This window comes from Coregonus lavaretus, assembly GCF_964263955.1.
Source record: "Coregonus lavaretus genome assembly, chromosome: 14".
NCBI lineage: Eukaryota > Metazoa > Chordata > Actinopteri > Salmoniformes > Salmonidae > Coregonus > Coregonus lavaretus.
In genome coordinates this window covers 33,308,473-33,324,513 of record NC_140001.1, presented here as the reverse complement: position 1 = coordinate 33,324,513, position 16,041 = coordinate 33,308,473, and the positions used below count along the sequence as shown (strand labels likewise).

At 43.1% G+C, this 16,041-nt stretch overlaps 1 protein-coding gene across 1 annotated transcript in view; it reads right to left on the bottom strand.

Moving 5' to 3' along the window:
- Window positions 1-16,041, bottom strand: part of LOC311141126 (uncharacterized protein) — a gene marked incomplete at its 3' end in the record, with an annotated part of 234,123 nt that overhangs the window by 114,410 nt on the left and 103,672 nt on the right. Inside the window, exon 2 of the mRNA XM_084176382.1 lies at window positions 14,957-15,202. Coding sequence (XP_084032508.1) covers window positions 14,957-15,202 — 246 coding nt within the window. The remainder of the gene's footprint in view (window positions 1-14,956; window positions 15,203-16,041) is intronic.

The window sequence follows — 16,041 nt, the reverse complement described above, 5'->3', positions numbered from 1 at the left end:
TGACACAGGTCAAACGTTTTCTGTAAGTCTTCACAAGGTTTTCACACACTGTTGCTGGTATTTTGGCCCATTCCTCCATGCAGATCTCCTCTAGAGCAGTGATGTTTTGGGGCTGTCGCTGGGCAACACGGACTTTCAACTCCCTCCAAAGATTTTCTATGGGGTTGAGATCTGGAGACTGGCTAGGCCACTCCAGGACCTTGAAATGCTTCTTACGAAGCCACTCCTTCGTTGCCCGGGTGGTGTGTTTGGGATCATTGTCATGCTGAAAGACCCAGCCACGTTTCATCTTCAATGCCCTTGCTGATGGAAGGAGGTTTTCACTCAAAATCTCACGATACATGGCCCCATTCATTCTTTCCTTTACACGGATCAGTCGTCCTGGTCCCTTTGCAGAAAAACAGCCCCAAAGCATGATGTTTCCACCCCCATGCTTCACAGTAGGTATGGTGTTCTTTGGATGCAACTCAGCATTCTTTGTCCTCCAAACACGACGAGTTGAGTTTTTACCAAAACGTTCTATTTTGGTTTCATCTGACCATATGACATTCTCCCAAACTTCAGACGGGCCTGGGCATGTACTGGCTTAAGCAGGGGGACACGTCTGGCACTGCAGGATTTGAGTCCCTGGCGGCGTAGTGTGTTACTGATGGTAGGCTTTGTTACTTTGGTCCCAGCTCTCTGCAGGTCATTCACTAGGTCACCCTGTGTGGTTCTGGGATTTTTGCTCACCGTTCTTGTGATCATTTTGACCCCACGGGTGAGATCTTGCGTGGAGCCCCAGATCGAGGGAGATTATCAGTGGTCTTGTATGTCTTCCATTTCCTAATAATTGCTCCCACAGTTGATTTCTTCAAACCAAGCTGCTTACCTATTGCAGATTCAGTCTTCCCAGCCTGGTGCAGGTCTACAATTTTGTTTCTGGTGTCCTTTGACAGCTCTTTGGTCTTGGCCATAGTGGAGTTTGGAGTGTGAATGTTTGAGGTTGTGGACAGGTGTCTTTTATACAGATAACAAGTTCAAACAGGTGCCATTAATACAGGTAACGAGTGGAGGACAGAGGAGCCTCTTAAAGAAGTTACAGGTCTGTGAGAGCCAGAAATGTTGCTTGTTTGTAGGTGACCAAATACTTATTTTCCACCATAATTTGCAAATAAATTCATTAAAAATCCTACAATGTGATTTTCTGGATTTTTTTCCCTCAATTTGTCTGTCATAGTTGACGTGTACCTATGATGAAAATTACAGGCCTCTCTCATCTTTTTAAGTGGGAGAACTTGCACAATTGGTGGCTGACTAAATACTTTTTTCCCCCACTGTATAAACCAATATTATAGTACAGAAATTGCCATTTTGTGCCGGTGGGCTCTAAGAATAGCTGTCTCCTCCTGACCTTGGTGGCCTTCTCTCTTTCTGCTATAATCCTCAAGAGCGGCCTGCGCTGTATTACTTTCACTCAGACAGCAGTTTAAGTGCGGTCCACACCAACACTGTGCAAACACCAGCACCCGGGGATGCTTTCCATTTAAAACAAGCAGTGGGAGCGCATTAACATTTCAAGATATTATTTCAAAAGGGGAAATTGCTGCTGAATATTTTATGCGTTTGGTATTTAGCCCTCTGACTCACCGCCCACCGCAGCAGACAGGAGGGAGCTCTGTGGAGTGCTGTGGGGTCCGAGGTGAGGGGTGAGATCTCAGAGAGGATGAGGAGTCCAGGGGGAGACGACCGACAGCGGCGGTTAAAGAGCGAGAGAGATCAGCGGTGCTGTGATATGAGGAACTCTACTGGTGACCAGTCTGCACTCTGAGAACCAGTTATGTTACAGGGTCATTAATTAAACTAGGGAGTGAGTGAGCATGAGAGAGAGAGAGAGTGAGAGTGAGAGTGAGAGTGAGAGAGAGAGAGAGAGGAAGAGAGAGAGAGAGGAGAGAGAGAGAGAGAGAGAGAGAGAGAGAGAGAGAGAGAGAGAGAGAGAGAGAGAGAGAGAGAGAGAGAGAGAGAGAGAGAGAGAGAGAGAGAGAGAGAGAGAGAGAGAGAGAGAGAGAGAGAGAGAGAGAGAGAGAGAGAGAGAGAGAGAGAGAGAGAGAGAGAGAGAGAGATAGAGAGACATCCTCCGGATAGAGAGAGACAAAGGCACAGTCTTTGGTCCGCCCAACAGAGAGATGCCCATCGGATTCATTACCCTGTAGAATGAACTTTGTGCTCACTGGGCTCACTATTTTAAAGAGGTCTGCAACTGGCTGCCTGTTAGTTACAGTAAAACAACAGTACAGTGCATTACTGTAATCTTATGGGGTTTGTAATTTACAGTATTTTACTGTAATTTCATGGGATTGGTGCAAGTGGGTTGGCTGCTAGGTAATGTGTTTAATATTACAACATATAAATGAATGCCAGATTAGAAGCCTTTGTTAAGGCCTCCAGAAGTCCAAGTGATATAAAATACCCCATTTTGGTATTTTACAAAACAGTTACAACAGGTCAAAACAGACCAAAGGACAAGGCAAATACTCAACCATTAAAGGTATAAAGGATGAGTAAGTTATTTCAGAAGCTTGCAGATTCGGTACTGCAAATCCTAATAAAACCACATCACATTTTGAAGTTCACTTCCCTTGCTTTATGTAACAACAATCTAGTAAATATGTTTTGTGGGTCAGAGTGCAGTACTTATTTAGTTTCATAGCACCAACGTTTGCTAGCAAGTCTCTCACATTGGCTTTAGCCAGGGCTTGCCCTGGTAAATCCAGGAGGGTTGCATAGCAACAAGTGCCTCGGAGGGAGGCAACGTCTGCATAACCAACAAATCCCATGATTTGTGAATCTGTTTGGACCGAACAACTAGCGCGACAGCTCAAATGGCTTTGAAAAAATATGATTTTGGCTAAAAGGGAGAAGTATCTAACAAAACAACTACATTATGGTATTCACTTATCATAAACTATTTACATATAATAGAAATGTGGTTACATTTGGGGAGACATTTCTAAATTACTAAACCTTTAAGAATGTGTCCCCTATAAATATTTCATTGATGGGGCACTACTACCACATATCAGTTAAATTGGTACAGCACTATCACAAATGTGTGGCACAAATGTAGCCTCTTGCAAGGAACACCTCAATATATATATATAAATATATTATATAATAAAATATATGAATGAGCCAGAAAACAATACCATACACACACTAGTGGTCAAAAGGTTTTTAGCACTCCAAAAAACAGTACGGTACTGTATTCTGTGGGGTGGAATTACAAGCCTTCGAAATACAGCAAAACCTTTATCTCTTACTTTAGAGGTGCTTTGATTTTGTCTACCTTTTGCTCTTTGTGTGGCGTTCTATTTTGAACATTCGCAAATACAGTAAGTGAACATATTTTACGGTAAAGTCCAAAATACATCAAATATTACGGTAACATCCAAAATACATCTAATATTTCCCGGCCGTTGAATATTTTACCACAATGCAACGTAATTTCATGAATCTACTGTATTCAGTTTATACTGTTGATTATACAGTAATTTACCATAAAAATAACATGAGGGTTTGGCATTGTACCATATCATATATTCCACACCACAGAATTAAAACAAAACTACTGCCAAATTAACAGTTAAGTCAACTCTGGCCACTGTTTTGACAGACCTGGCAGACCACACCCACACACACACACACCGTCTAGTGTTCCAGGGTTAATCAGCTTAGCGTTGCTGGCCTGGTGGTTTGGCTGACTGCTAATATTGGACAGACTGAATAACAGCAGCTCCTCAACCCCTCCTCAACCCCTCAGAGGAACAGAGGGGCGAGGGGGCTCCCCCTCTCAGGGCCAAGTCCTCCCCCTGGCCCCTGAGGATCCCCTCTGAGCCGCCCCTGTCCCATGGGTCAACGACAGGAACCCCGCCCCATCTGGGGGCCAACTCCACTGGGAGAAGGAGGGCATGTTTCCCCCTGTCTGCCTCTCACACCCCTCCAACTCCTCCATCCCCCAGGGCACTCCAGCCATCGTCTGCAGGCAATTATTCCTACACCCTTTTGTTTTGCAAATAGGTTATCCCACATCATTTTGCATACACTCTCCTGGCTCTGAGCACTAGGGACCAACCGGACAAGTACTCTGTGTTGATTTGTGTGTATGATCCGGCCCCTTTCAAAGGAACACTGGTTCTGTTAGCCCGCCCCTTTGTCAGCTGTCATCATCTTAAAACTGCCGTCAAACCCCGGGCATACATACGTAAATGGCAGGATCTATAGTACATTAAAATATAATTACAGCCTGTGAATGTGAGATGATGTGGATGTTTGTTGAACTGTAAAAGACATGGAACGTGATTACTAGCTCACAGATATATTATTTTCAATTCAAATGCAAGCCTATACAGTTGATAGACCCTTGAAATGTGTCATATTATCCTTTGAACATACTTGAATACTAAAACACATACAACTGAACATAGTTTGATACTATTCCCATAGTATTTCATCTTTCACTTATCCTTCCTCTTAATTGTACTTGTTTACAGAAATACGCTGAACAACATACAGTCGATGGAATAATTTGACTTTGGATTACAACAAATGTATAGTACACCATGATGTTGTTAACAAGGTAATACTATATGCGCTGCAGCGATGGACTGTATTATTATAAACAACATAGGCGTATGAACTATCGTGTTACAGAGGTATTTTATTATCTCTGACAATGTTTTGATGGCAATATTTCATCGCCACATTAGGCATCCATTACAACACACCACAGGACACATCACCATGACACCTGCATCACGGCGCGGGATCTGCTGCTACGCCTGCTAAATGAAACAACTCAAGAGGCCTCGCATTGCATTTGTCTTTGAAAGATGGCAGCAGAGCTTCTTCTACCTCTGTCTTTCAAATGGGAACAGTGACCCCCAATGGACGGCAAGATCCTGAAAATCCCCATTAAAGGGTTATATCACCAGCTTGGGTTTACCATCCCCCAACTGGTACATGCAGTACTACTCTTATACAGCAGGGGTCACTGTTGTCGTGCAGTATAACCAGGCTTCTGCAGTGGGCTAAAAGGGGAACTGACTGTGCTGTGCAGCTCAGCTGATAAAATCACATCTGTTTCAGTGACACCACTAATCCCATTTAATCCATCTGAGTTTATGTCCAGCTTTGCTGGCCTCCAGACACAGGCTATGAAAACAGGCCAGGGGCCACAGATTCCATTAATGTATTGACCCTAATGGTCTAATTTGGACCACAGTGGTGCTTAAACACATGCAGGCACGCAGAGGCACACACACAAGCAAACATACAGGCACGCACGGAAACTCACACACCTACCCATCCACCATCCGCCCATCCGCCCATCCACCATCCGCCCACCCACCATCCGCCCACCCACCCGCACACACATGCAAATGCAAGCAAATTACTCTTTAAGCCAAATAATGATGATTGGAATCCTATAAAGAAGTAGTGTGTATTTGCATACATTATAGATATAATATTGTTCCTAACCACTGTATGAAGTAATCAATGTAGTTACAGTTTAATAACATCGAAGTACATAAAGCTGAATCAACGTATCAACACCATCACAGTGTTCTTTCCCAATGACCAAGCCCTGTCTGTTGTCTTTCCTCTTAGCGGGCCTGTCACAACAGACAGGGTTCTGACAAGAAAGCTCCTTTAAAAAATATATATTGAACAGAATATTAAAGTAAAACGTCAATCCAAAATAAATTGACATCCACAAACCAAATAAAATAGAACACAAAAACAAAACATCCACCACACAACACACACAACAACATGCCAGCACTCGCCCACAATCCCACACACAAATACAATCTAGCCCTCTGCCTCCCAGAACGCAACAGTCAGAACCAGGAAACTCGGAAATCCCAGATCCGCCAACCAGCCGAACGTGACACCTGCGCACAATCAGCCAGCAATTCGGAAACCCCCGAGCCCCCCAGCCCCAACCGGCACGCAAACGCGGCACAAGTAGCCGTTACCTACACTCAAGCACCACACTCCCCGAGATAGTTCACATACGGCCTCCAAACTGTGTCAAATAAGTCCGTTTTTTGTTCGACTTTATAGTATATAGAATCCAATGGGATTTAGCTAGATAGTTCAGTCCTCCAGTTTGTTATTGAGGGTGAATATGAGGCTTTCCAATTGATGGCTATCATTTTTTTGGCAGCAATTAGACCTAGATTACAAATCTTTCTCTGATATTCATCACCAATATTTACATTTCCCAACAGACATAATCGTGGAGATGGGTGGATCTAAATTCCTAGAGACAATGAAATGATAGCACATACATTATCCCAAAATGGTGTTAGGCTGTAACAGAACCACAGCATACAATATATAATATGGTTTGTTCTTTTTGCATCTCCAACAGAGATGTGACATTTCTGTGTGCATTACATGCATTCTGGCAGGAGTGTAATAAGTCCTATGAATTATCTTAAATTGCAGTAGTTTGTCTTAGGTTTTAGGAGCAGGTATATCTGTGACCAATGGTTCTCATCCATTTCTTCCTTTAGATCTGTTTCCCATTTTTTCCTTATAGGTTCTGAATCAGGTTTCAACCAACCCTTGCTATAACTTGGCAATTAACTTATTTGGCGTAGCAGCTTCTTTCAGTATTTTTTCTATGCTATATGCCTTAGGTTCATCCAGATTCTGTTGAAGCGATTTAATACGACTTTTGAGGTGTAAGAACGTAAAGAAATCGGCCTTGGATAATCCAAATCTTTCTTGTAATTGATTGAATGACAGTAGAGAGCCATCATAATACTCATGATGCCACTTTGGAACCAGGATTTAAAGGTGATATCATTAAATGCTGGAGGTAAGGTGGGGTTATTCCAAATAGGGGTGCCTGGCGATATTGATTCTTTCCACCTCGTGAATTTATGTACATTTTCCCAAATACGAATGGAATTGAGAATTGGATTGTCTGTTTCTTTTCTTCAACGTCTTGGACCGGAAGTAGTGAATATATTTTAGATCATAATATATTACATTTATGTCTTTGATAGTCCTCAATGCACAAGGATAGTCTGTTGTCCATTGTTTAAGTGAACGCAGTTGCGCAGCCCAGTAATACATCTTCATATGAGGTAGTCCAAGACCTCCAGCTTTATAGGGGAAGTGCAATTTGACTCTTGAGGTCTTTCCATTCCAAATAAAGTTGGAGCAGGCCATTTATTTTACTTAAAAAGTTGGATGGAATTGAAACTGGCAAGACATGGAATAAATACATCAACCTTGGTAATATATTCATTTTGATTAAGTTGACCCTACCTAACATAGAAACAGGGAGAGATCTCTATTTATTAAAGGAAAGTAATTGATTTGATATTCCTCCTCCAGATTGCATGGTATCAGTACACCCAGATATTTCATATGTGTCTTTGTCCATTTCCACTTAAATGTACTTTCTAAGCTTGAAAAGTTATAATTAGAAATAGGCATTATTTCAGTTTTCTGAAATACAGCACCATATATGTCCAACAGTAGTAAAATAAATGACAAACAATGTTCTGGTTCAGATAAATAAAGTAATATATCATCTGCATTCAATGATATCACATGTTGATCTCCACCATTCTCTATGGCCCAGATTGAGCCATGAGTTCTAATTATTTATGCTAGGGGTTCTGTGGCTAAAGAAAATAAATAAATCAACAAAAGAGATCTTAACAACATAATGGGTTCTTCTTTCAGGAGGCCCAGAGGCCCTTCCCCCATTCCCTCCCCACTAACAAAAAGTAATGCCTATCTCTCACCAATTCAGAAATTCAGTCTATATATCGCCCAGCTCTACTCTATTCACTATTATACTTATATTTAATAACTATACCATAACAAACCAGTCAACGTACGTATTATTATCACAGTTCTACAAAAATGTCTGAAAACCAAATTACTGCATAATCACATTCATCAGCCCACTAACGAACATTACGCTTATCTGCCTGCCACCACTATAGATCAATCAAAACGTAAAAGCAACGTCAGCCAAACGATAGATCTAAGAGCCGGTATCTACAGCATGTTCTTGCTTCTCCAGGCCAGACCGGTCTACTACTAACCCAGACCATTACTGCACCAGACCTTATATGAAGGCCATGTCTCTTCAACCTTGCTAATTCAATGTTCCCTGCCTTCATTGTCCCTGAGTGCTACTGCTGGGTTTCCAACAGCCTCTACCCCGGCTGCAGCAGGAAACAGCTCAATAAGGATGGACTGCTAGAGGTGGGACGTGTGTCTGCGTGGGTGTGTGCACTGTGCCCGCTATGCCCTGGCCAAATGGCTAACATGCTCCAGCATTAATCATGACTTACCGCCCCATGCAATATTCACCTGACTAAGTGCGGCGGGCCAGAGCTGTGTGTGAGTGATTTGATTTGGGCTGTGTTTTTTTTCACTCTCTCTTTTTTCGCTGAGCACCATGCAGTGCTGAGAGATTGATGTGTTGGCCCAGGGGACCTGTGGAATAATGGAGCCGGTAGAGGAAGGAGAGTCCTGAGAGGACCAGCAATACTGGAGTACAGTAGGCCTGGGTCTAGGGCCCTGGGGTTGGGGTATAAGGCTGAGGACTGGTGTATAGGGTTGGAGTAGTTTTGGTGCAGGGACTGGGACTGGGCCTACGGCTGGAGTTATCAGAACCTCCTACTCAGTGCAGTATCATTTGTAATTTGAACACTAGTGGGGCTAGGGGTTAGGGCTAGGGCGATAGGGTTAGTGCTGGGAATGGGATTGGGACTAGATTTATAAGTGCCCCTCCACTCAGCACAGCACCATTTGCAATTTGAACACTGCCGGATGCTTTCATTCATTTTCCCTCTGCTCCCCAGACGTCCCCTGGCACTGTGGGCAGGAGGCTGCCGTCCAAAAGCAAACAAGGTGGCCACACTAGAGCCTACTGAGGAGGCTGGAGTCCTTAGACAAACTCTGGAGTGTGGTAGAAAATCTTCTCCGAGCAGAAAATAGACCATTTAGATTACTCTGGACACACCTTGAGGCAATGGATTTACACCAGTCAAGTCATAGCTACATAGAGATTTTACATGGACATTTCAGTGAGAAAATGTCTACAAAGTCTAGCCTGTTCCTGTTATGACTCTATGTTTGCTAGATTAAGTTTAGACAATAATAGACTGTAATACTTCATTGACTTCCTCTGAGGAAATGATCTGCACAGTCTTGTGTAACAGAATATTAGATAATATAACATAATGCCATTACTAAATCCTTCTTGTTTTATTATGCTTAGTTAACAGTTGCTATTCTCCTCCAACACATACGACAACACAGAGACAGGTAGGGAGACAGTGAGAGCAGAGTGACACTGCCAGCCAAACACTCATCTTCTCTCTTCTTCTCATTGATGCAGCAGCAAAAGACAATTAGCCCCAGCAGCATATTCATCATGCATATGTGTTTGTGTTACCAGCAGCCCACTAATTGGTCCGTCAACTTCTATTAGCACTCCCACTACTCTGCACATCGCTGTCTCTGACCTTCTCTTTATCTCTCCTCAGTGAGTCTAGACTACCCTGCTGAGTTCAGTACAGATACCTTACCTGGACTGTGTTCATTAGGGCACACCGTCGCAAAATGTTTTGCACGGAAAACGAAAACGAGTGTTTCTTGTTGGACAAGTTCAGATAGTAAAAAAAAGAAGAGAAAAAATAGAGAAATATGCACATCCAACTTATCAGGTGCAGGACAGAAGAACATATTAAAAAATTAAGGAATGTCCGCAACTCTGTTATTCTCCCATGGTGATTTAATCAGACACACAAAATAGGCTACGTTTTGATCCAACTCGCATCGAAACTTAGCCTATTTTGTGCGTCTTATTAAATCACCATGGAAGAATAACAGTTGCGGACATTCCTTTTTTATTTGACAAGTTCAGATAGTACCAGTACCTCCCTTTTACATTCCATTTTGAACAGTTTTCTTCCGTTTTTTTTACCTACTGAACATGACCCTGTGTCCAGCGCCATGCAGCCTTTCATTCCCAACTCTGTTAATAATGCCCCTGTTTGAGTCCCATTGTTAACCTGAATCACAGGGGTCAAGGCCCTCTTATCACAGTACCACTTACAGCCATCAACCAATTACATAACACACAATCACAAAGAACTCTGAATGGCTACATTACAGACCCAGAGACTGGTGGGGGAGTGCTCTGCACTGAGGGGTGATATGCTGTTTGAGTGGTGGGGTGGTGATGGGGGTAATTTGGCGAGAGATCATGTGCTCTGCTGCTGTGGAGGTGTAGAAGGAGGAGGAGGAGGAGGAGCAGGGACAGAAGCTGGAGGAGGAGGGGAGAAGAAGGAGGAGTAGGAACAGGAGCTGGAGGACGAAAAGGAGGGGGAGGAGCAGGGGGAGGAAGAGGAGGAAGAGGGACAGAAGCTGGAGGACGACAGGGGAGGAGAATATGGAGTAGGAACAGGAGCTGGAGGAGGAGGACGAGAAGGAGCGGGAGGAGGAGGGGGAGGCAGAGGGACAGAAGCTGGAGGAGGACAGGGGAGGATAATATGGAGGGGGAGGACATTCAACAGAGCAGATAAGCACAGAGCAGATAAGCTGGGTCTTGGTCTTTATCAGTCAGAGGGATTGTCTCTGCTGCATTACTTTACAACCTAACAGCCTGCACTGTTTTCCCGCCTATCAGGCTTAACAGCCTCCAGCCGCCACCGTTATCCCACTACACAGCAGCAGCAGAGTGAGAGTGAACACAACAGTGAACTATGCCCCAGTGAACAGTTAGCCCTGACTAATCTGATCCCCCCTCCCGGCTTAGTGCTTAAAAACATACCTAGATAGGCTATCCAGTGTGGATCTAATCCTGCACTCCTCCCACAGACATAAATACAGGGTATACAGGATACATCCACAGGTTCATAGACTGATCCTGTGGCTCTGGGTCAGCGCTGATGTCCAAAGGGCTAATAGGCCATGGTTAGTTTAGATATTACCATATGACGTTAGTGAGATCATGTTTACCACGCCAGGGAACAACACTACAGTGTTCTACAGGAGCACCATCGAGAGCATACTGGGTGCACACTGCACCATTGGGTGCATACTGCTTGCCCTCCAGGACACCTACAACACCAGGTGTCACAGGAAGGCCAAGAAGGTAATCAGGGACCTCAGCCAACTGAGCCACGGCCTGTTCTACCCGTTTCAATCACACAGACGCAGGCAGTACAGGAGCATCATGGCTAAAACGAACAGGCTGGCCAATAGCTTCTACCCCCAGACCATCAGGATGATGAATAGCCACCACTAGTCAGCTACCTACTCCCCCTGTCCCGATCCTGCCCCCCGCCACCCCAATGGACAATTACCCTGCCCACATCCCAATGGACATTTATATTTATCATTGTCATAGTTGTAAATATGTATATATTATTGTTTCATTCACACCTGCACTGTTGGAGCTCGGAGCTTAAGTATTTCACTGTACACTGCAACTATTTCGAATCACTAATAGGATGCTAGGCCACACAGCAGGCTGGGAGAGGAGAGTATGATGTTTATTTAGTCTGTGTGTAAGGGCTGGGCAGTGGGCAGGGCTGTTGTTTCACTACAGTCAGCATTATCATGTGTTTTCATAACCAGTTTTGAGGTCATTGAAGATCACAACGCCCTAAGTTGTCACAATTCATCATATAACAGATTTGATCAAATAACTCAGATGTTGTCTTGCCTTGGTACATTTTTACTGAGGTAAAGCAAAAGAGGAGGCCGAGAACTGTGAACAGAACATAATTCTAATAAATTGTTTTTGACATGCCTGCCATACGTGCCTGAGAGCAGAGAAGCTGCTTCTGCTCCAGTTGCCAGCCACGGTAGGTCAGGAAGAGGATAAGAGTACACCGGGGAGATCTCTTCACTGACTGACTTGAAAGCTAGTCAGGCAAAACAGGAGTGTAGAGGAGGAAGGACACGAGGTCCTAGGGTAATTGGTGTAGTTGAGTAAAAAGTCTCAGCTAAGTGCAGTCCTTCTAATATATAGGTTGGTTCAGTGAGGGGGCACTAAAAAGCACACTAAGTCCAAATTCACATGGGCCAAACGCTGACATCAAACCCAGTGAATCTCTTACATACAGACATGATAGTTAGAGCCTTGCTCTTAGGACGCATCTCAAATGGCACCCTATTCCCTTTATATTGAACTACTTTTAAGCAGATGCACTATAAAGTGAATAGGGTGCCATTTAGGACACAGGCTCATCCTCTTTCGACCACAGGGTGTTACTGTGAAAAATCTGTTCACTGTATTTTACCCTACAACATCAAGCAGCTAGCTCTCTATTCAAGTTCCCTCAATAAGCAGCATGATTAGAGGGGATTTGGAGGCTTTTATAATGACTCTCTCTCTTCTCTATGATATCAAAGCAGCTATACGGAAACCTACACGTACATAAACACCATCTTTTATATCCAGATGGCTGCTTTGTTGAGGCTTCCTTCCCCACTACAATTACCATGGTATAAAAGTTATGTGTGTGTGTGTGTGCGTGTGTGTGTGTATGTGTGTTATCGAGGAGGGAACAAACTAAGTTGCCAGTGGGGAGAAGCGAGGATGATAAACAGCCACATGGGCTATAATAGCCTATGTTTACAATGGTGCCAAGGACATTTTCAGTAGGAGATAAAACACAAAGGCTCTCATCAAATCCCATTCACATCTGGAACACTGTGTTTTATATGCATTGGATTCCAGAGGTGCTTTGGAGCTACTTTAGGAGAGTCTGATAACGACTGGAGGAAAGGGAGAAGAGGAGGAGAAGAGAGAGAGAGATATTCTGCCACTGCATTCTCTACAGTCTACATAATGGTTATCCAATCCATGGCATAGTCTAGATATAGGTGTAGATATATTTGATGTAGAACATGTTAACTTCTAGTGATGTCACGATACCAGAATTCTGATTTCAATACCGATACCAGGTTTCGTATCATGATACTCAATACCGAAACGATACCATTGCAGAAAAAGAAAGCATATTAGCCAAACACAGAATAACCTTTGGGCCTCTTTTTAGTTTTTGTTGTACTTTGTGTGAAATTCTAGCACAGATGTAATGGTAGGCTGACTCAGTGTAGCAGATGGAGCTGTGGGCACTTGACATTAGCCTAAAATCCTTCTGGAAAACCATATATGAGACTCAGAGCATACAACATAACTTTACAATTCAATATATATATCAGGGTAAACATTCTGGCCATAATATTAGATCAAATTACATCAATGTTAAAATAAGATGCTGAACCTTTAAGAGAGGCTACTGGCTACAGTAGTCAAGACAAATGCTAGACTTATTTTTGTAGAGCTGTCTTTTTGTATACTATCAACAGTAGCCTATTGCTAATTTGCTACTATGTTCACTACTGAAAGTTTACTTTTGTAAATCACTTTCCCTAAAATAAATAAACTCAGCGAGTGGATTGATGAGTGCTTCTTTTTGCTAGTCTGGACAGCTCGCGTGTGCCACGTGAATGCATCAACTCCCTTGAATGAACGGTGCGTGAATGAACGACCAATCATATTGCTCAAATATAGCATGAGTTTTCAATGTGTAATCTCAACAATGTGGTGCTGACTGCGATGCAGAACCAGCAGTTTGTATGGGAGACTGCGACAGAGCATGTAGGCTAAATGTTCAACTGGAACGCCAAATGTGCTGAGAAATTACTGGTCCAGTCGACAAATCACTAGACAGACTTGATCCTCTCAGTCAGTGTAGGACGTGAGACACATTTAATACAAGACCCAAAAGTAACAAATTCTAGTACCGAACCAATTTTCCAGTGGTGTAAAGTACTTAAGTAAAAATACTTTAATGTACTACTTAAGTAGTTTTTTGGGCATCTGTACTTTCATTTACAATTCATATTTTACTTTTACTTCACTACATTCCTAAATAAAATAATGTACTTTTTACTCCATACATTTTCCCTGACACCCAAAAGTACTCGTTACATTTTGAATGCTTAGCATGACAGGAAAATGGTCCGATTCACACACTTATCAAGAGAACATCCCTGGTCATCCCTACTGCCTCTGATCTGGCGGACACACTAAACACAAATGCTTAGTTTGTAAATGATGTCTGCGTGTTGTAGTGTGCCCCAGGATATCCGTAAATTAAAAAAAACAAGACAATTGTGCCGTCTGGTTTGCTTAATATAAGCAATTTGAAATTATCTATACTTTTACTTTTACTTTTGATACTTAAGTATCCTTTTGCAATTATATTTACTTTTGATACTTAAGTATATTTAAAACCAAATACTTTTAGACTTTTACTCAAGTAGTATTTTACTGGGTGACTTTCACTTTTACTTGAGTCCTTTTCTATTAAGTCATGTTTACTTTTACTCAAGTATGACAATTGGGTACTTTTTCCACCACTGCAATTTTCATGTTATAGTATCGAAAAAGTACCTACGTTTTAACTTCCTTAACAAATCTTATCAAGGAGATATTCTGGTCAGATGAGGAAGGCTCTCACTACACAGCCTCATTATTTGCTTCAATGGCTTCCTGCCCAATTTCTCCTTGTGTCAGACTCTGACTCAAATGGCCTAGCAGTACAGGCTGCCTCTGGCCACCAGTACTGGCCTCAGTCAGTCTGGGCGGGAAGGAACTTCCAACACAGTGAGTGAATCAGGGTACATACAGAACGAGAAACAACACCAGCAACAGGACCACAATGGAAATGAGCCTTCAGCCTTAATTGTGTCAATCCTCCATAACTTTATTAAATGTATGTAATGTAGTCTCCAGCTGAAGCGGCTTTATATGCACTCCAATAGAACATCACACAGCACTCAGGTCTCCCTAAAAGAGGTATTCTGACCTCAATGGTACTTTCTCGATAAATAAAAGTAAAATAAAACCGACCTGTTTGTTCTTCTTGGAGTATGTTTTCTTCAGCAGCCTGTCGTTCATCCTCTCCTGCTCTCTCTGGGCGTGGTTGATGAAGCCGTTCTCCAGGGGGTCCAGGGACGTGGGCATGACGTTCTCCTCCTCCTCCTCGTTCTCCTTCTGTCTCTTCACCACCGTCTCCTGCTGCTTCTCCTCTCTCCACCTCTCCTTCTCCTTCTCTTTCTCCTTCCGCTCCTGAGACTTCAGGGCCCCAGTCTTCTTCTAGAAGAGGAGAGGAAAGAGAGAGAGAAAAGAGGATATTAGCAGCATATTAATGTATGGAAAAATATGATGTGGTGGTTGATGTTGGCGAACAGTCAAGTGCACAGCTGCACCTTTGCTGTGTCGGATTATTCAAAGCAGAAAGAAAGACTATGTACAGCAACACAGTCAGTTGTAGACTCTCAAGACATGTTTAATCCAGTCAACAGAAGCACAATGCCTTCCTCAAGTCCCTAATCATATTATGGCTCTGTCTTTGATAAGGAACCTTTTCTTGAATATACAGTACAGTCTGGAAAAAATGGCCCCTTGTTAGGTTGACAGACAGTTATAGTTAGCTACTGTTACATCATGACCAGGCTACCTCATCTTGATATCTGGTAGTTGAGTCATCCCTAGGTAGGGATGGGTAGTGTATAACCATAATTATTGATTAAACCAGGGAAGAGCTTTGAGGTTAGAAACCTCTCTTGTGAGGGCGACTTGCAAATAACTAGGAGATAACGTTGCAGCCAGGAGACTGATATGGCTTCAGTTACATCATGACATAGCTATTGGTAAACAAACAAAGTCTGAAATAACAGCAGAGGAGAGTCCTACTGGCGGGAGGTGGTGACACTGACACACTGCTGCTTGACGCCACACACAGGGCCCTGCACGGGGTTGTTAGTTTAGATTGCAACATCTGTTCTCCGCTACATGGCTCTGCTAGGCTAGGCTACATTACAGTCACCCCTACCGTGTGGAGTACTGTGGAGAGGGAGCAGCGCCATCTGAATAATCAAATAATTGTCTCGGGGGGGGGCAGCAGATGGCTATCACATTAGCGCTAACACAAC